This window comes from Sceloporus undulatus, chromosome 2 (assembly GCF_019175285.1).
Source record: "Sceloporus undulatus isolate JIND9_A2432 ecotype Alabama chromosome 2, SceUnd_v1.1, whole genome shotgun sequence".
NCBI classification, from domain to species: domain Eukaryota; kingdom Metazoa; phylum Chordata; class Lepidosauria; order Squamata; family Phrynosomatidae; genus Sceloporus; species Sceloporus undulatus.
The window spans coordinates 215,022,477-215,048,146 of NC_056523.1; the positions used below are offsets into that span (position 1 = coordinate 215,022,477).

The 25,670-nt window shown below is 39.2% G+C and overlaps 1 protein-coding gene across 1 annotated transcript in view; it reads left to right on the forward strand.

Annotated features, from left to right (window-relative positions):
* Window positions 1–25,670, forward strand: part of DGKQ (diacylglycerol kinase theta) — an 87,931-nt gene that overhangs the window by 56,267 nt on the left and 5,994 nt on the right. The window contains exons 8-22 of the mRNA XM_042453333.1: window positions 101–201; window positions 759–982; window positions 1,787–1,877; window positions 3,664–3,718; window positions 3,984–4,045; window positions 6,246–6,396; window positions 7,478–7,516; window positions 8,070–8,185; window positions 13,789–13,940; window positions 15,415–15,563; window positions 16,680–16,861; window positions 18,098–18,198; window positions 20,430–20,576; window positions 23,000–23,111; window positions 23,846–23,998. Of these exons, the coding sequence (XP_042309267.1) occupies window positions 101–201; window positions 759–982; window positions 1,787–1,877; window positions 3,664–3,718; window positions 3,984–4,045; window positions 6,246–6,396; window positions 7,478–7,516; window positions 8,070–8,185; window positions 13,789–13,940; window positions 15,415–15,563; window positions 16,680–16,861; window positions 18,098–18,198; window positions 20,430–20,576; window positions 23,000–23,111; window positions 23,846–23,998 (1,835 nt within the window). The remainder of the gene's footprint in view (window positions 1–100; window positions 202–758; window positions 983–1,786; window positions 1,878–3,663; window positions 3,719–3,983; window positions 4,046–6,245; window positions 6,397–7,477; window positions 7,517–8,069; window positions 8,186–13,788; window positions 13,941–15,414; window positions 15,564–16,679; window positions 16,862–18,097; window positions 18,199–20,429; window positions 20,577–22,999; window positions 23,112–23,845; window positions 23,999–25,670) is intronic.

Sequence of the window (25,670 nt, forward strand, 5' to 3'; positions counted from 1 at the left end):
GAAGTACCAATTCAACTCTAACTTTAAAATTCTTAATAATTTGGAAGTGTCCAGTACTTTATTTTGTGTATTAAATGTGAAAATGCAATTTTACTTCTAGGCAAGCAAATATTAAAAATATATGATGGGAATGATGCAGTAAAACGCAATCAGTATCGTCTTATTACAGTTCCAAGGATTTCAAAAAATGAAGAAGTTGTGGTAAGAAAGCCAGTTATTTGCTATCTTCTCTATATCCAAATAATGACGTATGGTCATTGTTAACTACCTCTTTATATGAAGCAGTTCATTTAATTGTAGTTCCACTATTATTATTTTCCAAAACAACAAGTACTTATTAAATCAATCAATAAATTAGGAATTTGAAATCCAAATAGTATCTAGTATCATAGCTCTTAGTAGGAACATAGGAATTGCCATGTTGAAGTATAACTTTTCTTTTCAAATACTTGTCCTTTGGTTTGAGGACTGGACTATGACTGGCAATCAGGATTCAAATTCCTGCTCAGCCATGGAGACCCACTAGGTGACCTTGGGCGAGTCATACTCTCAGCATCAAAGCAAAGACAAACCCCTTCCAAACAAATCTTGCTAAGAAAATGCTATGATAGGGTCTCCACCAGTTGGAAACAACTTGAAGGCATACAACAGCAACAACAGTTATCATGGACATCAGATCATAATTCCTTTCCATTCAAGAATATCCATGCGGTCATTTAAAAAGCAAATCTACACAGTGTGTTCCTGTGCTTTTTTAGGAGGCTGCCTTGAGGGGTTACTACATCAGTGATGATCCACAAGATTATGAGCTTCAAACATTCACTCAGCAGGGCTTGTTTTGTGATGACATAATTAATAGGAATGATACTACAGAAGACACACAACCAGGATCTGTATTTCGAGAAGCTGTTCCTGAAGCTTGGATTATCAGAGCCAAACCTAGGGACAATGAAGTCATAAAAATTTATCCTGGTTGGCTGAAGTGAGTAATCTTTCCCTCTCTGAATTCCAAATCAGTGATCCTTGTCATGGCAGGAGTGACATAGGGATTAAGTAAAGGAGAGATTATTTAAAATATTTCTACCCTGTTTTCCCTTATAAATAAACTAAAGTGGCATATCACTTTATTAGTCAAACAGATCAGAGCAATTCCTATACTGCATGTGTAGGTAATGAGAACTGTAGGTAATGGTAGCTTTTACTTTTACCAGAAGTTCAGGCTGTCTCAGGTCTACATCTCAACTAGGCTAGACTTGGAGTATCATAGGAGCTGCAATCCAATAACATCTGGCAGGTTACATTTTCCTCTCATCCTTTACTAGCTACAAAGTAGTGTTGTGTTCCTCTTCTGTTTCCATATATTATCAGGCAGTGGTTCCCACATGTTAGGCAGTGTCAAGGCAGAGTATATTCAATGGTGTCTGATTTTATATTTTAATTTCTTCCCAAATTATTTACTACAATATAGCTAGGGTGCATAATGGTCAGAAATCTATCAGTTTAAACTCTGATCTAAATGAGGGGTGAGAATTGAAGCAGCTACACTTTTAGGTTAGAAAGGGTGGGTGAGTGCATCATACTCTTCTTTTTTAGTGCTTACATACATGTAGTTTGTATTCCTTTCTTCCTCATCTAGGGTCTGATCCTGAAAGTGAGCTTGGCTGGGAGGAAAGCATATGTAGGGAAGGCAATTGGGTAGTGGGAGATGGAGGGGAGTCCTTTGTCTCTATGCCTTTTGTTTACCTCAGTGCTGGTCCATCTTGCATAAATGATTTTTCCTTCCTAGGGTTGGGATGGCCTGTGTGTCAATACGGATAAATAAGGAAAGCACTACCCAAACAGTAATTAAAGAAGTTCTCCCACTGCTTGGATACCAGGTAAACAATATAATATGGATACTTCTAGTTTCTATTTTTTCCTGCTTTGATTTGTATTCAATAATTTTAATAACACAAGAGCTGTATTGGTTCAGACCAGAGGCTTGTGATGTCCAAGTAATTGCATGTGGAAAGACTGACAGCTGGACATGAGTGGAATTGCATCCTTGTTCTCGCATTCTCTAACAGCAGATAATACAGTAGATAACACAGACGCATACTACTTCTGGTACAGGAGATGTTGTGTAGCTATTCTAACAGTCATTGATGGCTTATTCTCCATGAATTTGTCTACTCCCATTTTGAATCCTCCAGAATGGCAGCCATCACTAGATATGATGCAGTGAGTTCCACACTTTAGTTATGTGCTGTTTGAAGAAATACTCCCTTTCATCAGCCTTCAATCCCTCACTATTAATCTTCAGTAGATGACCCGCAAGCTCTAGGATTATGAGGGAAAGAGAACAGTTTCTCTCTATTTACTTTCTCCATGACTTGCATAATTTTCTGCATCTCTATCATAAACTTAATTTGCTCTTTTTTCTAAGCTAAAAGTCTCCAGATTTGTAAACTGTTCCAGTAGGAAAAATCTCTTTAGTCTCTTTATAATTTTGGTTGCTCCTTTTCTGCACCTATTCTCTGCTTACGGTGCCCAGATTTAAGTCCAGAAACCAAAAGTGCATTCAGTATTGCAGATGTGGTCATTACTTGTACTATTGGTTTGTATAGAAGGCAGGGCAATACTGGCAGTTTTATTGTGATTCTTTTTCCAGATATGCTCTACATGAAATTTGCTGCTGCTATTGCTGCTGCTGCTGCTTCTAACAACTCTCACACACTAGGTTGAGCTGCTTAATGCAAGCCTCAGGTTTTTTTTCAGCCAGTTGCTGAAGCTCAGATCCCATCAGTACATATGTCAAAATGGGGAGGGGGAGGCATTGCCTCAATGTATTTTACTTGACACTTGCTTAAAATCTCCTTTGCTATTTTATTAACCATGACTCCAATTGAAAGAGATCATTTTGGAACTCCTTACAATCTGATTTTCTTCTTCCCATGCTGCATAATTCCATGTCATCTGCAAATGTGGCCACCTCAAAACTCACCCCTAACTCAAGGCCATGTATGAACAAATTAAAAAACCTTTGTCCTGATATAATTCAAATCCGAACACTGTTATCTAAACCAGAATAAATTAAAATGACACAGAAAGAAGGGCAAAGGAGTTCCATTGTGGGTCCTATCTGAATGATTTTTCTCCAGGCTAGCTGCTGCCCATTTCTATTGGAGAAAGACAAGGGGATGGAGAGAAGGAATAGAAATAAGTTGAGCAATAATTGTGGTGTAGTGGTTGCCTCTGGGGACCAGGGTTCGATTCCCCACTCCACTGTGGAAATCCACTGGTTGACTTGGGCAAGTCACACTCAGAGGGGAGCAAAGACAAATGCCCTCTGAAAAAATCTTGCCAAGAAAATCCTGTGATAGCTTCATCTTTATGTTGTTATATGTTAAAAATGACTTGAAAACACATAACAACAAAATATTTGGGGAGACTTAAGGTACTCCTGTCTTTCCATCAGAAGGAGGGTGGGAATCTGCAGGAGCTGAGTTCCTGTTGTTGAGAAGATTTACTATTCCTCCTTTGCTGTCATTCCTCTTCTATTATCACCTCCTAGAGGAAGATAGCAATTAGGGCAGCCAGTTCCTGCTTATTCCCTTTTTTTTAAGCATAAAAGCTTAAGTTTCAATTAACTAGAAGTTTATTTTTATTTTTATCTCTTGACAGTTGGAAAGCTTCCAGAATTTCAGCTTGGTAGAGTTTCTTATGGGTTCCAAGCAAGGCAAGTAATCAGTTGTCTTTCATTATTACCTTATATTAACTGTCATTTATTGCTAATTCTTTTTTTCATTGGCTGAATATTAAATTTCAGTAAGACAATCCTGGGATTTAAATTGTCATTTTGGTGATTTCACTTACTCCTTGAAATATTAAATTTAATTAGACAAATTAGGAACCATCTTGAGAATTCGAAATGTATTAATGAGTTCCATGATTGATTTTAATTAAAAGGGAACTACTAAAGAATGTTTTTCTTCCCCTCTTAGTTCAACGAATGGTGCTGGATGATCAGGAACTAATTATTGACAGATTCCAAGACATAAGAAAGGTGAACATAAAAGAAAACTTTTCAACATCTTTTCATACTGTTTTTAATATTGATATCATAAACCCTGGCTCAATACTTTGGCTCATTAAGGGAAGGCCACATCAGGTATCACAGTTCAGACATCACACTAGTGTCTTGAATTTCAAGTTAGATTTGTCACTTTCACTGGCTGGAGATACTATGGCCTGTTACAGACTGCCCAAATAAAGCTGCTTCAGGTCTCTTTGGAGGTATGCTGTTTAAATGATGCATGCATCCTAAGAATCCGGAAGCTGCACCAAACCTGCACTCCAATGTTTAGGAATGGAGTGTGGCTTTGGCGCGACCTCCGGACACTTAGGACCCATGCATCATTTAAATAGCATATCTCCAAAGAGACCCGAAGCAGCTTTATTTTGGCAGTCTGTAACAGGCCTAAGGAACAACCAGTATAGGGCACTATCATGCTGTTTGTGAATGATAAGCCAATAGCTGCATACCTTAAAGCAATGAAAAGCTTCTGTGCCTGAAGTTCACTTCTTGGCCATCTCCTCATCTCATGGTTTGGACAAAATTAGGCTCCTTGACAGCTTACTACTTGAGCTCTCTGTTCTTCTTTCTGTTCTTGTTTTGATAAGCAGACCAAAATCACTTGGATTTTCTTTCCTTCTTGTAAAAGAAGAACTAATGAATGCGCTCTAAGTTTTACTCTTTAAAAGAGTTATTCCATGTACTGAATTTATTTGAGGGCTAAATTTCAGCACCTTGGATAGCTCCTTTAAAATCTAAAGCCAAGATTGAATTCAGTGCTCCGCTGAACTGGACACCACCTGCTGCCAGGGTTTTCCAATGCTATTATTCCTCCTGCTGCTGCTGCTCCTCTTTTATTTCTACCTGTCTTCTGGTGACATGAGCAGATCTTGAAAGTTTGTGGCCAGATCATGGGAGAGGACAGAGAGGGAAAGAAGAATGTCAGCATCTAGCTTCACCAGAGAGCTCATTGCAGCCTGTTTCACTTTCCCTACCTTCAGTACTGGATTCAGTAAAAGTTAGACATAGCTTCAAGAGGAAGTTAGAACCACTTAAGAAAACAGCTATGGTGGAATGTAAGTCTGGGGAGAGAGCTGTGTGGGCCTTTTAAACATTATTTTCTCCCAGCAGTCAAAGTATCTCTATAGGCATCCTTTATAAGCATTATTAGAAAATTCAGGAACAGGAAAGAGGTGATCAGTACATATTTTTCTAGTGGTCATTGGATTAGGACTTTAAAGCTGGGATCCCGATAGCAGTTTTCCCAAGTTCATACATTTGTAGCAAGGAAAGGCAGGCAAAATCTGTGAGCTCTGAGCAGCATATTTTTCCAGTGTCTTATTTAAGTGCCACTCAAAGTGATGGTCCATGGACTGGTTCTGGTCTATGAGCCCTTAGCTGCTGGTCCTTGGCAAGTTTCCATGAAAAATGAAACCACATTTTTGTGTCAATGGGCACAGCTATAGTACCAGTTCATGGCACATTGGAAGAAAAAAAATGCTGGCCTGCTACACCTGAAAGATTAAGAAGCCTTATAGCCACTGTGCCAATGTCCTTGTTTCCCTCTGGTTATGCTGCTTTGGTGTAACAAGAGGATTCTGGTCTAATACTTTTCACAGGCCCTACTTGACTTATATAATATTTTCTTCAGGTACAGCTCCTCCAAATAACGTTCTTTGCATTTCTTGTACTCCAAAATCATCCTGACTGACATATCCAAGTTGTCCTAAGGACAATAGATTTTGCAAGCTAACTAAGTGATGTAAAATAAAATATGACATAGTTAACCACTCTTGCCAAGAAAACCCTATGATAGATTTACCTTTAGGTTGTTATAAGACAGAAATTACTTGAAGGCAAACAACAACAACATTCTTGTCACAAAATTTGGAATTCCATAGAAAAAGATGCCAGGTTTTGTAAGAAGACCACCATTAATTGTGGCACTTGTCCTCTGTTATTACGAGTATTCCTCAGATAGTGCAAACTCTGATCAAATATGAAATTGCAAACAAAAGGAAAAAATATTTATATAAGAACTATGCTTTCTCACATAGGAGGAGTGACCTGATGGCTGTTTTGGGTAGCTAGTGGCACTAATTTATGCTTGTTGGAGTCTTAACTCTTTCTGTGTGCTTGTGGTATCTAATTGCAATGTGGTGATTTTTCAGCTTTCTTTCTTCTTCCACAGACTTCACTACGTCAGATGAATCAAACAAGATTTTACATTGTAGAAAAAAATGTATCCAGTGTGCGGGTACATTTGTTTATTGGTGGTCTGCCACCTCATCTCTCTAACGAAGAATATACAAACATCCTCAGAGATGAATTGGCCATTAAAAGTAAGTCAAATGCCACCTTACCTTCTGTTCTAATTTATGTAAAAGGAAAACCTATTTTATATTTGAAAAAGGTTTCAGATGACTGTCATTCCAAGGCTAATTTTGTTGAAGTTTTTACTTTCAAAATTCATAAAGTCATTTTTTTAAAAAAAGCATCTTCCATATTTATCAAACAGTAATGCTACTACTTAGCGTTACTATAAGTCAGAAATGACTTGAAGGTACACAGCGTGCACGCAGAGAGAGAGAGAGAGAGAGAGAGAATTACTACTTAACTAGAGATGAGTATCTCATAAAAGTATATAGCTGCTCCCCCCCATGAAATGAACTACTTTTCAAATTTCTCTTTGATTTATTAATTTATAGTCATTATGTTTTATTGTCATCAATATTATTTTATATGAAAATGTGATTGTTTAAGTATATTTTATTTGTAAGCCATTTTGACCTTGCTTGCAGTGGGTAAAATGAAATATGTGTGTATGCATGCGCACACATGCCTTTATTAAAGTAATAAATCTTTTGAAAGAGTCAGAAGCTATTGTAGAAATAAATAGTGATTCAGCTGGGCTGTTTCTAGCAATGAGGGGAGATCCTGGGATGTAGCTACAGGAGAACTTATAGAGTGTGATTTGTGTCTCTTCTCCTTTTCAAAACCTGCCCACAGTAAGGGGTAGTCTTCAGAAGCCCTACTACACTCATGAAATTATGCTCAGATTCCTGGAATCCCACCCATGCAGTGTTTGTTTACAGTAATTTAAATGAAGAGTAATGGCTGGTTTAAATATGATTTGTCTTTATTACTGTAGTTAATATACCAGTATATCAGCAGTATTTAGAACTAGCTTTGTTCTGCTGTGGACTGTTGATCTGCTTTACTGTTCTAAAGCATTTAGTCCATGAGAAACTTCACACATCTTCAAATAAACAACAAAACTGATTTTTCAAAGTATGGATAAAATGGAATGGTATTAATAGCTTAAGCTTTATTTACACAATCTGCAATGTGTTTTCATTTAGAAAGCATAAACATTTTAGTGCTATACTCTGAAAGTAAATCTTGCTTTTTCACCTTTTACAGCAAATGTAGTTTCAGTGAGTCACATATATTCATCTCAAGGTAAGAGTAATATTTTAACTGGAATTTGGTGGGTAGGTGATTAGTGTTTGGTTATGGAAGACCAAGCTTGTGGCTGTTCAGATATTATGTGCTATGTGTCCATCCACGTACAATGAGATTGGGGATGGTCTTTGGGTGTACTTGCTTCTTCCTCACTTCCTTTTCTATGTGTAGCTATGAGCTACTAAACAAGAAGGGTTTTCTTTTATTTGAGACTCACTTCTAATTAAACTTAAATCTCTACTGATTTTTAGTATTTAGGGATAGGGAATATATCATTTTAGTGAGGTCTTCCTGTTCCACGGTGGGGAGTAGAAGCATGAAAGCCTCAGTTCACCACATGTATAAATGAGGAGAGGAAGATTTTAGCAGATCCTATGTTTCATCAAATGTTGAAGGAAGGAAAATTTTGAAGAAAGGAAAGCATCCATTTCCTCTGAAATCCAGTCTTCTGCTGAAAGTCACAGACAAAGCTGTTACATTGTATTACACAAGCAGATCTATATGTTTTGTACTGACCAATAGATGATATAATTGAATCAATTTGTTGTAGGTGCTGTTGTCCTAGAAATTTCATGCTTTGCTGAAGCTGAAAGACTATATATGCTTGCTAAGGACACCACTGTTAATGACAAGCCATTATCTGCAGTGGTCATTCCTGAAGTTCAGGTAAGACCCACTGTGTACAAAGTGTTAGTTATTAACATATGCTCTAGTTTTAAGTACAGTGTGCTTTTCGTATAAACTACATGAAGTTCATGTTGTCATTAATACATGTTTAATATCCCTTATCTGGAATTCTAAAATCCAGAATACTCCAAAACCTGCATAGCATTCTCTTAAAATAGCGTAACATATCTTACCTATCATCCTGTAGAGATCTTGTAGCATCTTTAAGCAAAAGACAACAAAAGCTTTCATAGACTTGGTCTATTTCCTCGGATGTTAACCAAGTCTGTGAAAGCTTATGCTACAACATCTTTCACTCAGAGGCAAAACAGACTGGCAATAAGAGCCGGATTTGTGGGGGTGTAGCATACACACATCGGACTCCTCAGCGCTACCCTCAAGCCAGCATCATGCTGCCCCTCTGACCACACAGTGGGCAATGTCACAGCGTTTCTGCAGTGCAGCATTTACATAGGTCACATTGCAGAAAATGGGGAAAAGCTGCTACCGCAGCAGAAAAACCAACTTTTTTCCAGCCCAAAAAGGAGCGGCATTTTGTTGCTCCCTTTTCAGCTGGACAAATGCCGGATCGGGGCCGCAGCATGCCGGATCGGGGCCGTGGCCTTTAGGGCCATCTGTTTTGGCCCTTAGTCTCAAAGGTGCTATGGAGGTCCCTTTGCATACTCTTATTCCAGACCAGCACAGCTATGTCTCTGAATTCTAAATCCATCCATACTCCTGTTTTTAATTTGTTTTAGATTTCTTTTCCTCTACCATCCAGAAAATAGACAAAATTCTAATTCAGCACAGTGAGAAGATGCTCCTGGGATCTGTACTTGTGTCATAAAAAATATCTCAGTGTTTCATCCAAAGCTGAAGTGCACCTGCTCTGTTTTTTTAGGAATGGGGACTAAATTATTTTCATCCCGGCAGTATGGAGTTATATGGTGCTGTAATAATAGAGAGAGTACAGTGGACCCTTGCTTTATGCAGGAGATCCGTTCCTGACCCCTCCCCTTCATAAAGCAAATTCCATGCATGCCCTTGCCCCATTTAGATGAATGGGGCATGCTCCTGTGCATGCCGTGGTATGCACACCATGGGTTCGCATACCATTCATCTAACTGGGGCTTCCTGTCCGCAAGACCTCAGGTCTGCATATGGGAAGCCCGTGTATAGGGCAGGCCAACTGTACATTAGCTCTTGAGTGGTTTGCCTGCTGAGAGCCTGAAATCCAAGCTGAAGGAATGGGTCGTCTTGGGTCCTTTCATGCAACATAATTATACCAACATGATTCCACCTTTAACTGCATGGTTCAAGCCTGAAAATCTTGGGATTTGCATTTTAGGGAGGGATACTTAGAATTCTCAGCCAGAGAGCTGAGAATACTCCACCAGGCTATAAACCCTAGGATTCCACAGGATGCTCCCATGGCAGTTACGAAATCACACTCCTATTATTATGTAGTGTGAAAAGTCCCCAGCTAATCTACACCACACATCATTCCATAATAAATTTGCACTCCTCTTGCTAGCATATATGCATGCACAATTTCTCCTTAATCGAGGTTATCTGTGTGCCATGATGAGAATTGCAAAACAGTGTTTAGCATGCACTTTGAATTGTTAAGAAACTACCCCATGAGCAGTTATGCCAAAATGCTGCTAACAGTTCAAAACTGATGCACACAGTCACTTTTGAGACTTGATTTCAATTACTAGTGACATTTTTGTTGACCTGGATTAAATGAAGAGGTAGAAAACTGAGAGGTTTAGCCATATTTTCATGCTCCAGTTTTGTATGTTTTCACAAAAAAACTTCATTGACATTTGTTTGATATATTGCATTGGCATCTGGAACTTTAAAATACAGCTTCACCATCAGTAGAATAAATTTGGCAAGAAATTCAGTTATTCCTCCATAATTTGACAATTGTTTCCTCTTACCAGGGACCCCTACATATTTCATCTTCAGAGTAAAGTGTACATATCTTTGGCATTTTCTCCAAAGGGGAAAGTGGCAGGAGGCAGAGGGAAGAGGGAATTAATATTCCTAGGAGATTGTTGGTAGAATTCAGAGACATAGCCATGTTAGTTTGGACAGGGGCATCCCAAGTCAGGTGCAGGGTCTGTGGACTGCACCTGGTTACACCTTTAAGGGGGTGACACCACTGCTTCCCAAACATCTGCCTTTGGGCAGAAATGGGCTGTGGTGTTCGCCTGTCTCCCTTTAAAACGCTGAAGAAATGTTGTGAGTGGGATGAGGTTCATTGGGAAGAGAACGGAGAGGCCACAGGTTTTAAGGGGGGAAAAATTAAATTAAAATTTAAAAAATAATAATAAAAGTTCTTTGAAAAATTTCTTTGAAAACTTTGCATCTTACCAAATTTTTACTTTAACCACATGAAACAATGTACACATAAATACATTAAGGCTGTGCATATGGTACTATAATTTAAAAGTCACAACTATTGCCATTATACCCAGTGATACATGGGAATTAAGATTTTTAAGTAATATTGGTACAAAAAACATTATTAAGCATTCTGTACGGTGTGGTATGGAAGGATGGCAATGCAGGGTAACACCTGCAAGGGGTATGCAAGATCTTGTAGCACTTTTGAGACTAACTGCATAGAAGAAGTAGTAGCAAAAGTTTTCGTAGACTTTGTCTACTTCCTCATGCATGTTCATGCCTCTGAGGAAGCAGACCCAAGTCTACAATAGCTTATGCTTACAACTTCCTTTGCTCAGTTGGTGTCAAAGGTGCTACTAGATCCAACATAGACTCAATGCTGAATGCTTAGGGTTTTATAGGTGATGATTAATTTTTTCTCCCTTGTATTAATTATTCCCCCCTCTTACCTTCTTAGCAGTAATTATATTGTGAATTTGAAGGCTTTCACAGCTGGCATCCATAGTTTTTTTGTGTGTTTTTTTCAGGCTACGTGGCTGTTGTTGAATGGCAAGGCCTCAGGGTGTTGAAGTTGTCTAGATGTTTATGATTTCAATGGCTTCCCTGTGCATTCAGACACAACTATTAGGTCATGATGCACAGGGAAGCCATTGAAATCCACAAATATCTAGACAAGTTCAACAAAAAAGAAGAAACACTTAAAGTAAACAAAGTTTGGCTACCAGTCCTGAAAAACGCCAAAATCAAGACTTAACAAGTGCAAATGAAAACCACCCAGGGTCTGTTGGGGGGGGGGCAGGTCCAGCAGACAGTGAATCATTACTTAAATTGACACCTGCCATTCAACAACAGACCAATAGGCAGATTAATATGTAAATCACTTCCTCTCAAGCAAGGGTCACACAGTATATATACCCCACTCACTTCCATGCCAGCATTCCATGCTAGATGCTGGCAAATCTCTTGCAGAATACAGCCACATAACCTGAAAAATCCACACACAAAAAAAACCTAATAATTGAATACATTTAATGTTGCTGTGTAAATATTGTATATACCAGATTACTTGCTTTAATGTATGCCTTCACTGTCATCCTTTAATCTTCATCACCTTTTCTCAGTTAATTAAATTTGTGCCCCTTCATATGGAGTCATAATTTTAATCTAATATTCAAATTCAAATAGGGTTTTTTTTTAAAATCAGGGTAATAAATGTAATAACCCCAAATACAGGTAAGTTAAAGTAAAATAAAGCCAGTTCTACTTTGCTGTGGTATTTCACTTTAGCTACAGAAAGAATCATAGCAATTAACAAAGAATGGAGCATATTTTACAACCATCAAAGGAATGTGTGGTTATAAACAAAGAACAGTTATGTTTGATATTGGATTTTTTAAAAAATGAACTATTTTTGTTCCCTCTAAAAGAAAAAAAAAAACAGAGTTAACATATTTAAATTGATGGATAGTTTTTAAAAAGGAATGCTGTAGAAACCATGAACACATTCTGGTTTTTTGCATTAAGCCATTCACTTTTTATTGCTGCTGTTTCTAATTTGCCCAAGCCCACAAAAGTTGCATTCTTCAGTCAACTCTAATATGGTTGTTAGCTGTTTTTTTTAAAAAACAAAACAAACAGAGGCAGGCTGTTCATGTTTTTAAGCAGCTGCCTGGAACAGCTGATTCCTTATTTTTCAGTTGAGATTGTAAAAAGGGAACTGTTGTGGACTAGATTTTGCCACGGACACAGGGTGGCTCCATACTTTCCTTGTGTTCAGCATCCTGACTTTGGGTCCCCCAGGTGTTGCTTGGAGTGAGCAATAATTATGAACAATACGCATTCAGAACATTCTGTGTATATCTATTGGCATCCTCACTTAAGCCTTGATTCCTCAGATACACATTCACAGTTGTTGACAGAAGCAGATGTGCTGATTATACTGTAACTGCAATAATTATGTTTGCTGTATAAAGATCTGGAGTGTGCTTTAAGATATGCTACTATCACTGAGCTCCACCTGTCTTGTAAGTTAGGTCTGAGAAATGACTACTAGGATAATACATGTGAAGCACTTTGGAAGTTTGTAATGAGCTCTGTGTTAAGTTGCTGCTGCTGGTTGTCATTAAATATATATCAAAGCAGTGCAGTACCTGAATAGATATTCATTCTAAAGCTGTTACATTGGCAGAACGTGGCTTAATTGAAAAAACAAACAAAACAAAAACACAGTTCTGTAGTGGTGCACACACCCCACTAACAAAGCTATGCAAGAGAGAATAATAAATAAGGCCCAAATCCAACACCAGTGGAAATGGGACTTTCGTGGCATTATCATTACTTAATATCCTTCCTTTTTCAGTAACAAAAAGCCCTGCTGTAGCCTCCAGAGCAGGTTTTTAGAAGGTCGATAGAAATTGCAATATCATATACATTTCTATACCGCTTATCAGTGAACTAAGTAATCTCTAAGCAGTTAACAATCTGTAAGCTAATTGCCCCCAACAAGCTTGGTACTCATTTTACCTACCTACGAAAGGATAGAAGGCTGAGTCAGCCTTGGGGCCCCTGGGATGGAATTCACAATCTTGTGGCTGCAGAACCGGCATTTTAACCACTGCTCCACCTGTGCTCCTGTAACTCCCAACAGATGACCTTCCCAACAGAAGGCCATCTGTGCTTTGTTTGTGCCTTCCTGCATGACAGAGGTTGAACTCGATGGCCCTTGGAGTCTCTTCCAACTCTAGGATTCTATGATTCTGTCAAGTATAGGAAGATGCTGCCAGTTTTTACAGACGCAAAGAAATGCAGCTCAAGGACATCATTGGGTTCTGGATTAAAGTTATGCCCCATCATGAAAATTCATATTCATGTGACTTATCAGTAACTCAATTCTTCTGCAAATCTGTGATGTATATGTCCTCTTTTTACCCAGTTTATAGTATCAAAGTTGATTTTAAAAAGCTACAGTCCATGTCTGAAATTAGTAAGTTCACTTTTGTGCCTTTTGCATATTCTGCGGAAATGCTTGCACAGAAGGAATTCACAGTAGACAGTGCCTTGACTCAGCTGTGAAGATGTTGGTTGTAAAATACAGTACAGCATTCTTTCTCAAACCCCATTGGCTATTTTTGGAATTGCGTCATGTTCAGCTCATAAAAATCTTCTTTTGTTGCTTTTTTTGCTCCTAGCCAGCCAAGCTGCCACAGAACTGCTGTCCGTTGCTAGTATTTGTGAATCCAAAAAGTGGAGGCCTTAAAGGCCGGGATCTGCTGTACAGTTTTAGAAAATTGCTGAATCCTCATCAAGTCTTTGAACTAACAAATGGAGGTCCACTGCCTGGGTAACGTTTATTACAGATTTCCTGTTTCTCAGTGTTTCCATCCAAATACAGTACTTAATTTTTTTCTGTTGGACTCTTTCCTTCCATTCTTCTACTGCCTTATCCTGAAAGGGACAGAGTACAATTCAGCTGCTGAAGCTACACAACCCTGTTTTGAGCAGTGCAAGGAGGAATTGTATGAGAGCCATATGAAAGTGTTTTGGGCTCCTAGGAGAATGAGTAGGATGTATATATAATAGATGAAACCAGAATTTTCTTCTTGTTCTTCAAACTTCTGTAGCCATTTTCCATCTCAGCTCCTTTTTGTTAGTTAAATTCCTGCACAATTTGGCATTGTATATTCTAGAGCTGTGTTTAAAATCTGTAGGCTTTGTTTTATTTTTATCTAAAATTACATCATTACAGTATGGAAGGGAAGGCAAGTTTGCTTTTATAGCAACAGACACAATGATTGAGATTCTAAAAACCATTTAAAGTACAACTCAGGTATGACTGAAGGATTTTCTCCATTGAATAGCAAACTCCTATGCCATATCATACATTTATTTTATTTTTGTAATTTGTCTGAGTTGGGTTGAGAAGCTGATGTCTGTGAGCTGGAAATCAAAAGCCTTATTGATGTATGGGACTAGTTGTCTACCAGGTATTTGGATCCTGGCCCCCAATTTCAAAAGGTTTCAGTTCTTGAATTGGACAGTACCACAATATGAGAGGTAATCCATCTGAGTATGAATAGTGTTGATAACAAAAAGAAAGTGGAGATGTTTAATCTTACTGTCAAATAACAAATCATTCCATTATTTTCAGTAGCTTTTAAAGTCAGCTAACAAAATTTTAGCAGTGTGTTTAATTAATGGCATTTCTATTTTTATATTTGGAATTTGGCAGCAGTTGCTCAAAGTAACAGAAGCTCATTTATCAAAGAGGTTGATGTGTTAAGGGTGAAATAAAGGATAGGAAAGCAAAGTCTAGCTAACTAAGGGCCCGAACAGACAGGCCAAAAGAAAACTGCTTCAGGTCATTTTGGAGGTATGCGGTTTAAATGACACATGCATCTTAAGAGACTGGAAGCTGCGGTCCAGTTTTTAGGATAGGAATGTGGCTGTGCTAAAGTTGTGGTCCAGTCCTTAGGACACATGCATCATTTAAATAGCATACAGTGCGCCCGCATTTTACGCAGGTGAGTCATTTGCGGCTATCAGCATACGCTGAAAGCTGCACAAGAAGACCCCCTTGCACACCCCGGAAGAACTAATGGGGTGCGCACCCGTGTTTGAATAACTTGTATCTCCAAGTCTCTTTGGGCATGCATAGAACTTGCACCGTCCTTTGGAACCTGGCCTCAGTCTGTTATAAAAGTTGGTGGGCCAGCTTTTTTTTTAGTTGGCTGAGAGAATTTAAAAGGTCTGAATGTATTTCTGACTTCACAGTATTTGTATAATAATGTTGTGCTGACTTTTTTTTAATATTGTAGGTTTCATACATTCTCCCATATTCCATATTTCCGAATATTAGTGTGTGGCGGTGATGGCACTGTTGGTTGGGTTCTTGGTGCACTTGAAGAAATCAGGCACAAACTTGTCTGTTCAGAACCATCTGTGGCTATTTTGCCTTTAGGAACAGGTAAGATTTGATTTCAGATACGAAAATGGCAAATTTCTTTGGGTGAGATCCCACATCTATAATTCATAACTTTATGATGATGTAGCTATATCTGTGACATGATACACAGCCCTTCTAGTGCATTGTGGTGTTACATGTCAAGGTTGCCTGTGTGGTGTTCCCCTGTGCAATGGAAAAGCTTGTTGTGTGACAAGATACTGCATTATTACCTGGATATTGCATGTGACTATTGTAATAAGGTCCCTGCTTCACTAGGGGATCCAAATTGTGATGGTGTTTAAATGGGACCCTGGCACTATGAATGCTCCACTTGTGCACTGGTCCCAAAGACATAGCTATGTTTCTAAATACTGCCGCAGCTAAAACAAACATTGTGAACTGGCACAATACAAATTTATATACTCATAAGGTGATTTACAGTGATAACAGACTTAGTGTGCTGATAAATTCATAGACACTCTGTCCCCTCTTTAGCCCTTATGTACCAGGATTTGAAAAACAAACAAAATTGTTATTAAATGAGTTGTGGGATAGTTTCTGACCCCAATGTGAATTCCAGTGTATTACAGGTTAGCAATAGGGGTTAGCATTGTGGTCAGGAGTAGGTTTAATGGTATCACTGGGAATTCCAGTGCCACCCCACAGATGGGGTTTGCATACTGATAACCAGAATACATTGCTCTGCCTCTTGGCATGGGTGGCTGGAAAATGGTATGAAACATTTTTTATCTCAATAAATTACACTGCATGTGATGAAAAAGTATCTAACATAGCAAAAAGCAATATACCTGTTGGAATAAAACATTGAAATGATTGAAATTTGAGAATTCTTCAAGACCCTAATGCTACACAAGGCTTCCAATGTAGATCCAGTTCATATGAGTTCTATAATAAAATGTGACTGAGCATACTAAAATGTCTGGTCTTGGTAAATGAATGTTAAAAAGATCATCTTCACTCCTATAGCAAGTGAAATCTTCTCTGTAATGACTTCTCTAATGAAGTCAGGGCAGGTACATTAAACATTTTGAAGTATTTAAATATTCAGGTGATTGTTAAACCAAAATAATTTCCTCCTGTAGCTGTTGTTTATGGAAATTTGTCTTTTTTGGTCAGGTAATGACTTGGGTAGAGTGCTGCGCTGGGGTGCTGGATACAGTGGTGAAGATCCGTACTCCATCCTTGTATCTGTTGATGAGGCTGATGATGTGCTTATGGATCGTTGGACCATCCTTTTAGATGCTCAAGAGCCCATTGAAAGCTCAGAAAATGGTGTGTTAGAGCCTGAGCCTCCTAAGGTATTTTTCTCAGGTTTTCCCCCTTCAAAAAAGGAAAGGAAATAGAAAATAGAAATGCTAAACCACGTGTAGGCATTTTGTGACATCTCAGATTTTGAACAGTAGTGTCCAGCAGTTCTGGTCAAGATATCCAGTGGTGAGGGATGATGAGAGCTGCAGTTCAGCAACATCTGGAGGGCCACAAATTTCCCATCATTGCCCTAACACTTTAACTGCTGACGTTGCAGAAGTTAGTTTTGGTAAATTCCAGAAACTTCTCTCTTACCTCCTTTCCCTTTCCCTCCCTCCTCTCTCTCTTTCTCACAAACCTCCCTCCTTAGTTGCCATCCTCTAATTTCCCAATCAAGAATGAGAATCTTTCTCAGAAAAGGAGATTTTTCTCTCTCTCCCAGCCACCTTATCTATGGTACATGATTTCCCCCTACCATCTTCTCTCCAATCTCTCTTGTGTTCACACTTGTTTCTTTTTCCACCCTGCTCTACTTGCTTCATACCTGAACCTCTTGAATCGACAAAGTGCTTGTTGCTGTGCTAGGTATTACAGCTTGGTAATAGTCCATGTGCAAAACGTATTTTAAAATATAATATACTAAGACCCTCTGCACCAAATGTCACCCTTTAAGATATATTGACATAGTTTCAAAATACAGCAACAATTTAGTATAGTTAGATTTGAATTTATCATGAAATTTATTAAACTTCATAGGCTCTTCTTAAACCCATAACCCCCCCCCCCCATAACAAATCAGTTCTTGTTTAGCTATGAATGGATAATCCTAGTTATGTTGCTCTTCTTGAATCATTCACTTGAATGATAAGGACATTAATGGAACTGCTTCATATCATTATAACAATTCCAATCCTTAGATTTCTCAGTGGGAAACTCAGTTAAATCAGGTTTGTTGTTTTAGTTATTTCTTCCACATATCCTGCTCTTCTCACAATGATATATAAGATATATAAGATTGTTGATATATAAGATTGTTATCCCTTTCCCCTCCCCCTTCCCCATTTATCCTTTCAACGAATACTGTGGGGTTGCCTGACGTGTCCAAGACCAACCAGAGAGCTTTATGGCTTGCATTTAAATGTCTTTCCTCAAAGCCCAAATGGACAAATAAAAAAAAAATCCCCTTCCATTGTCTCTGAAACATTTATAATATAAATGCCCCAATCTGTTTGTTGAAAGCCTGGACAAAATTGCAGAACTTTATTTCTGTTTTCAACATTTTTCAGATTGTACAGATGAACAATTACTGTGGCCTTGGAATCGATGCAGAACTGAGTCTAGGTTTTCATCATGCCAGGGAAGAAGAACCAGACAAGTTCAATAGCAGGTATCTGGAGCCTGTTCCAGGGTGAACATACAAACTCTCTCTTCTTCGCTTTTCTTAGCAAGACTATCCAAATAATCTCACTAACCTAGTTTTGTTGTTCATACTATGTTTTTTTTTTATCAGACCTGCTTCTGTGCGCATCTCTGTTAGTTCTGTTGTTCACAGGTGTCAGCACTCGAATAAAGATGGAGTCAGTGTTGCGGATGTATTTGAAACATGTCCAAAGTATGCTGAATTTTATCTCAGTTTATCTCGGGTCTATTCACATTGGTTATTCACACAGCCGACAATGTGAATCTTTTAGGAAAATTTGGAAAAACCTGAGATTGATTATCCCGGGTTAAGTGTTTTTGTGGCAGCTCCCCAAAACTTAATCCGATGCATTCAGAGAATGCATGTGAACAACAAAGATTCAACCCACATTCTACCAGGATTATTTTTACTGTCTGTATAATTCCTTAGTTCCTTGCTTTGAGACTGTTTCACACTGTCTCTTAGCATCCTCTGTATCATTGGTTTTCATAGAGAAGAAAAGCACATGTATTTTTACCTTGTTTATGCTGCTGGGGATTAATGAAGCTTTTGTTAATCCTCTAATGGTTTGGTGTATATGTTTGCCTTCCTCCTGGGCATCAGATGTGGCAGGAGATTAGATATGAATTTGAATTTGGTCCAGGGGACAACAGAGAACTGATTCACTCTTGATTGCAGCAATATGTATCAGGTGGGTGTGAGAGCCAGTTCTGTGTGGCATCCTGCCATGCCATCTGCGGAAAACAAAACGGGGTAGGATGAGTAATATGACTGTTCCCTATGTGAACATCACCATAACTGATTTAAATCATTGCCAAGATATGTCTGTACTGGCCGGTGCCTGTTCTGAGGAACCTCATGTTGTTCTTCATGGTCTCTGGGCCTTAGTTTAATCCAGCATTATAAATGTAGCAGTTTAAGCTGGTTGATAGAATTACAATATTGTTGCGAGTTTCTCAATTTGAGTTAGCTGTGTAAATGAACAAAAGAATGGTTTGGTTTGAGGACCAAAACGACAGCTAAGTGTTCCTTAATTGTCATCCTTCAAGAAGGCATCCACATCTTTGGTACAGTTAAATGAAAGTTTTTTTAGGAATTCAAAGTGGGAAACATTATTCTCTACCACCAGTGAGGATGAGGTAATCTAGGTTTCTGTATGCTTCACAAGAACAAAGAAACTGCAGTTTAAGTCAGAGTTCCAGTGAATCATAGGGTATGAGTGGAAAGCAAAAAGGCATCATCTCTGGATAGCGGACAGAGAGGACAGTGGAGTAGCTGTTCTGGGGGCAGGGGGGGAGAGTGTGTGTCTCCTACGTTGCTCAAGTGTTCTGTAAATCAGTGGTGAGCAAAATGAGGCTACATGCACCTCAAGGCTTTTTGCTGACTCTGCCTACTTGCTCAACCACCCGCCCTGCTCCCACACCACCTTCCTTTTGAGGGAACGTAAAAGCAGCCAAAAAACCAAAAAAGACAATCAGCACTCTTGGAGGCTCCAGAAAATGCAAACTAGCTGAAAGCGATTTTGCTACGTACTTTGTATTTTGCCATGCTATACTCCAAAGCCACACCTAACAGGGACACTCATGTAGTTTGAATTGTCCAGTACATGGGAGTCGTCATCATCATCATCATCATCATCATCATCATGATCATCATCATCATCATTATTATTATTATTATTTGTCATGAGTATAAAGCTGGTTGCCTTATGGAAGGAGACGGTCTGTGTGGTGGCTCCATACAATGCAAAACTTGTGGCTGAGCATCTTATTCAATCCACTTCTGGGGAAATGGGCACTTTAAGTTCCGTGACAGTCTCAACCTGTAGGGCAAACAGGTGGTTTCAGCAGAACCAGTGGCCATTTCTGCCACTGGCAGTGCATGGGCTACTATCACCCCCCATTTAAAAAATGTGATTCACTGGTTATGGAAGCTTCCAGGCATGGCTGTTCATCTGAGAAGAAGGAGAGTCTGGGTGGTTTGGGGACGGACTGAGAGACTGTACTTTGTCAACCTCTCTTGCAAAGCATCTTCTTAATTTATGTTTGTTTGTATGTTTTTTAAAAATCTCCCTTGGAATTGGAATTTTCTAATTTTTTTCACGTTTTTACAGTTTCTAATCTTGCTGTGCGTGGAATCTAAAATTGTTGAGTGAAAATGTGTTTAATAAAAATTGAGTGGAAAATCTCTGTCTCTAGGTTTCACAACAAAGGTGTCTATGTAAAGGTTGGATTGCAGAAAATGAGTCACACCAGAAATCTTCATAAAGAAATAAAGCTTCAAGTGGACCAGCATCAAGTTGAGCTTCCAAATATTGAAGGCCTTATCTTCATTAATATTCCCAGGTAGAATATTCTAAATATTGAAAGTCTTATCTTCATTACCCATGCATCTATTAGAGTTTGTGCCTCTGACAATAGAGTACAGTGCGCCCGTGCTATAGGCGGGCACCCCATACGCGGCTTCCAGCTTACGCGGAAGCCACTCAACAGGAGAATGAATGGTGCACGCGGCTTCCACATAAGCTGAAAGATTGCCCAACATTTTTATACCTGGGGAAAAGTGGAAGTGATCACAGAATTGTCTGGTTATGTCCCTGTAGCAGACGCAAAGTGATTGCTTATCCACTGTTTTCTACCAGCGTTCTCTAGGTTTCAGCAGCTGATGGAATAATTTTGCATTTGACTATGGGATATAGCCAGATACTTCGCTGATTCAAACCCTTTTCTCTTCATCAGGCACAGAATGACTGTATAGGGGCTTCAGGAAATCTGTGGTAGGTCCATAGGGGAAGGGCTTGTTGCTGCAAAGGGAGGAAGGGAATGCCAACCTCCACAGCAAAACATAACAGATGTATGGAGCCATAAGTTTAACCTACTCTTGTATATGTCAGTAACAGAATATCACTTGCTGCTCTGTTTATTTTCTCTCCTGCCTTTGTCCATTCAGCTAGGAATATGACTGTATGAAGCTCCCTTCTCCTGAATCATACCATTGATCTTTTCTGTTCAGTACTCTTTTGTTTCTGCTGGCAACAACACTTCATTGTGTCAGGCTGGGTTGTTTACCCCCATGTGCTACTGTCCAGTTGATTTTTCAACTGGAGGTACTAGTGATGAGTCCTCAGATTCCTATCTGCAAAACACAGGCTGATACCTTTTAGGTGTGACTCCTTTAGCAAAACCTTATGGCATAAAATGATAAATCATATGGCCAACAAACCCTGATGTTACTATGCATGCTGGTGCAAATTGCATTTGTGGGAACATTTGCTGCTGGCTTGTATTTGTTGCTCAGCCAGTAAAGCATTGTAGATCCAAGTAGTATTTATATTTTACTTCCACTTTAGTTAATTAATGATTTTTGTTTGTGACGAAGCATTATAAATTTTCCTATTCAAATCATTAAGTAAAAAACAAAGTATCTGCTTCAGTACTGATCACTTCCCTGAATATTAAAGTACATTATGATACCTGTATCAGGAGGACCAATACTCTGCATTTTCACTTACCCACGTCTGAAAAAAATAAGCTCTCTCTAGGCATTTTCTAGGTCTTCCAGCTCAATTTTGTGGTATGCTTCCCCTGGACGTTGACCATAGAGTCATGCTGGAGGACCTAAAAAATCTTAGAAAAGGTGTTCTATTTCAATAGGGTTTGTTGTCACCTGCAGTTTTGCGTTTCCTCGGTAAGTCTGGGAAACATACTCCCTGCAGTATGGGGGCCATATTGTTTTGAGCTGCAAAGCCCATGATGTTGATTTAGAGCAGTGTGGGAATTATGCAGCCCTTCAGAAATTGTTGGAGTGCAATAAAACCAAGTGTGAGGAATGTTGAGAGATATAGTGCAGCAACATCTGAAATTGCCAGCCACAATTGCAGGCGAAAAGTCAGGAATAAATTCTTCCAGAATGTGGCCACACAGCCCCAAAAAACCACAGAAAAAAATTCCTATACTAATCTAAATAAATCATGGCTCCTAGAGAAAAAATGGGGCTGGGGAGAATATGTGCTCAGCCTTGTTTATGCTTTTTCCATGTTGACATGGCTCTGTGTCACCCTAGTTGGACCACAACTGCAAACCCTTTTAATCTGTGAAGCCAGTTCAAGGGTATCAAAAGCAAAATACACCTGTAGGTGAGGAGTGGTTTTGCACCTTGCCCAGTCAAATGAATCTTGTGCCTGTTGCATTCTTCACTCTTCATAGTCAAATAGTATCCAGCCTGTTACTATATGTTATTGATTTTAACTGATACTTAAACTGTATTAAATAATAATACCACAATTTAAATGAAAAAGCAGCTCTTGTGTTTTTATGTTTTTGAAGTAAGTTCAGATTCATTAAATTTACTGGGTGATCTTGGGTGTCTTGTGTTCTCTGTTAGCCAGATGTGGACATAAATATGGATCGGATGGGCAAAGATTAGAGAATGCATTTCATTAGATCAAATTAATTCTTTGGGCTTTTAAAGAATCAGTGAGGCAAGGGTTGTCCAGCCCTCTCTTCATTTTCTTCTCTGAAGTTCCGCTCCTGTAATCTGTAAGGATGGGAGGCTCATAGAGCCACTTCAGATACTGAGGCAAGAGAAAAAGCACAGAGGACTCTCACTTTGTCTCCAGTCATTTCTGGCTTATGGGGCTTCTGTACACGTTCAGTCATGAAGGAGACACTGGCTTACAGACATCTTTATGAAAATTCATATAATCCATCATTGATAGATTGTTATCTGTACTATTTTGTTCTGACCTGTTCTGCTCTTTTCTGTTTAGTTGGGGATCTGGTGCTGACCTTTGGGGGTCTGATAATGATAACCGGTTTGAGAAACCAAGAATTGATGATGGCTTGTTGGAAGTTGTTGGTGTCACTGGAGTAGTTCACATGGTAAGTCCAGTGTTTAGCCCACTGATCTTCAAATATGTCCTGGATATGATCCATTCTAAAGTACACTGTGGTGCAAAAAGTAGTAATATATATACTCCATTTGACTTGAGAGGAAGTTACACTCGTCCCTCCACATTTGGTGAGGTTTGGGGCACAGGACCCCTGTGAATGTGGAAAAAACACAAGTAACAAAAACACTGCTTTTACCGTAGAGAACACATTTCTAGGACACTCTAGGTCCTCCAGTGCAACCTTGTGGTCAACATATGTCAGACATTGACCATAGAATTGCACTGGAGAAGCTACAAATGCCTAGTGGAGTGTTGTCTCTAAGAATCTCTGTCATTCAGTGCAACTTTTGGTTAAAGTTGACCATAGAGTTGCACTGGAGGACCCAGATATTCCTAGAGAACATAAAATCTGTAAATAATCAAATCCACAAAAGTCAAAGCCGTAAATATGGAGGGACGAGTGTATTTTATTTGTCAGCTAAAATTAAATTGTTACAGGGAAGATCAGAAAAATACAGTGTGTTGCTGTTCAGAGCATGATCTGTTCATATTTTAAAATATGTTTTTGAAAGTGTCAAGAGCACAGAGATTGTAAAAGGTTTTCAGAAATATAAACATCTAGTATACCAGTATTGCACAGGTCATCTTGCAAATGTCATTGTTTGTCTTAATGTAAACATTATATATTTTCTCAAAAAAGGCTTTTCTGATTGCTCTTGGTAGGGACAAGTCCAAGGGGGCCTACGTTCAGGCATCCGGATTGCCCAAGGTTCCTACTTCCGTTTAACACTCCTGAAACCAATTCCTGTTCAAGTAGATGGAGAGCCTTGGATCCAGCCTCCTGGCCAGATCATTATCTCTGTAGCAGGACCAAAGGTATTTGAAATGTTTTGTGTCTGTTATTATATATTAATTTTAGAAAACTAAAAAACTCAAACCATTCCATTTCCCTTAAAATATATAATTCGTTGTTGTTGTTGTTGTTGTTGTTGTTGTTGTGTGCCTTCAAGCTGTTTCTAACTTATGGTGCCCCTAAGGTGACTCTATCAAGGGGTTTTCTGGGACTGAGAGTGTGTGACTCATCCAAGATTACCCAGTGTGTTTCTGTGGCCAAACAGAGAATTGAACCCTTTTCTCCAGAGTCAGTTCAACGCACAAACTACTACACCATGCTGGCTGTATCTATACCTGATAGACACTGAATATTTAGAAGAACATTTTCAAGATTAATCTATATTTGAAGACTATACCTGGGCATAGTCTACCCTGATATGCATGAGCCTTCTGCTCTCTGCCCCTACCTCTCCTACCTTTGAAAATTTCCTGTGTTTTTTAAACACAGGGTGTTAACAGGCCGGCACTAAATGCTGGCCTTGGGGCAGCGTGGGGGTGTGGTGTCTGCACGGAGCATGCCCCAACGCTGCCCTGACACTGACGTCACATCGTCCACCCGACTGCATGGCGGGTGGTTTCACAGTGCTCTTATGGCGCTGCATCCAGATGATGCATGCCAAAAGGAGCACCAGAAAGTGCTGCGGTGGCAGCAAAGGCATCCATTCCCTGGCATGAAAAGGAGTGGCACTTTGCCGTTCCTTTTAGTGCTGGGGAAAGGATGGATCAAGGCTGCGGCATGTACTTGCCATGGCCCTAATCTAGCGCTGAAAGGGGTGGCAGCAGGCCACTCCAAAGGAGCTGTCTGTTTCGCCCAACCATTATCTAATTAATCAAAAATAGGAAATAGTTATTACCAGACTTGAACAAACCAAGATCAGAACTGAACTTCAAATCATGGTTCCTGTTTTCTTCTAATCTTGCTCACCACAGTTTCCTGTTTTGACCAAATTGGAGCAACTGTGATTAATGAACCCAAAATGTTTTCACTCCTGGTGTGTTTGTGAAGGACAACATGTGCAGACTCATGGTGATGGATATCACAACTTAATCAGTGGATATTCAGTGTGTTTAGACTGAATCATTAACTCTAACTCCTCCTTCATAGCAAGTTAGTAAATCTGACGTTCACTTTTATAACTTTGGAGTACAAGTGAGGGGCCATGGAGAAACGTTCATGTATGTAGGAAGGTAGTTAAGCCAAGAGGAACATTAGGCTAGAGGCTTTCCCCTGACATTTCGTTTTCTGTTTTATGTATGAAATCTTTCTTCATGTGAGCCTCCCACTTACATTTTAAATTAGTAAGTACATTTCTATACTGCTTACTGTAGTTTAAAGTACAGTGGTACCCCGGGATACGAAATGACCGCGTTACGAAATTTCCGGGATACGAAAAAATTAGATAGGAAAAAACTGTTCCGGGTTACGTTTTTTTTTCCGGCTTACGAAAAAATTTTTGGTGCTTTTCGGCGCTTTTTCGCACGAAATCGCGGCTTTCCAGCGCTAGCGGCTATGGCTTTTTCGGGTTGCGAAATCTTTCGGGTTACGAACGGCGCCGCGGAACGAATTAAATTCGTAACCCGGGGTACCACTGTATGGTAATACCCCTCAGAAACACATTTATTGCAGTGATGAGAAGTAGATCTCTCTGCTTGG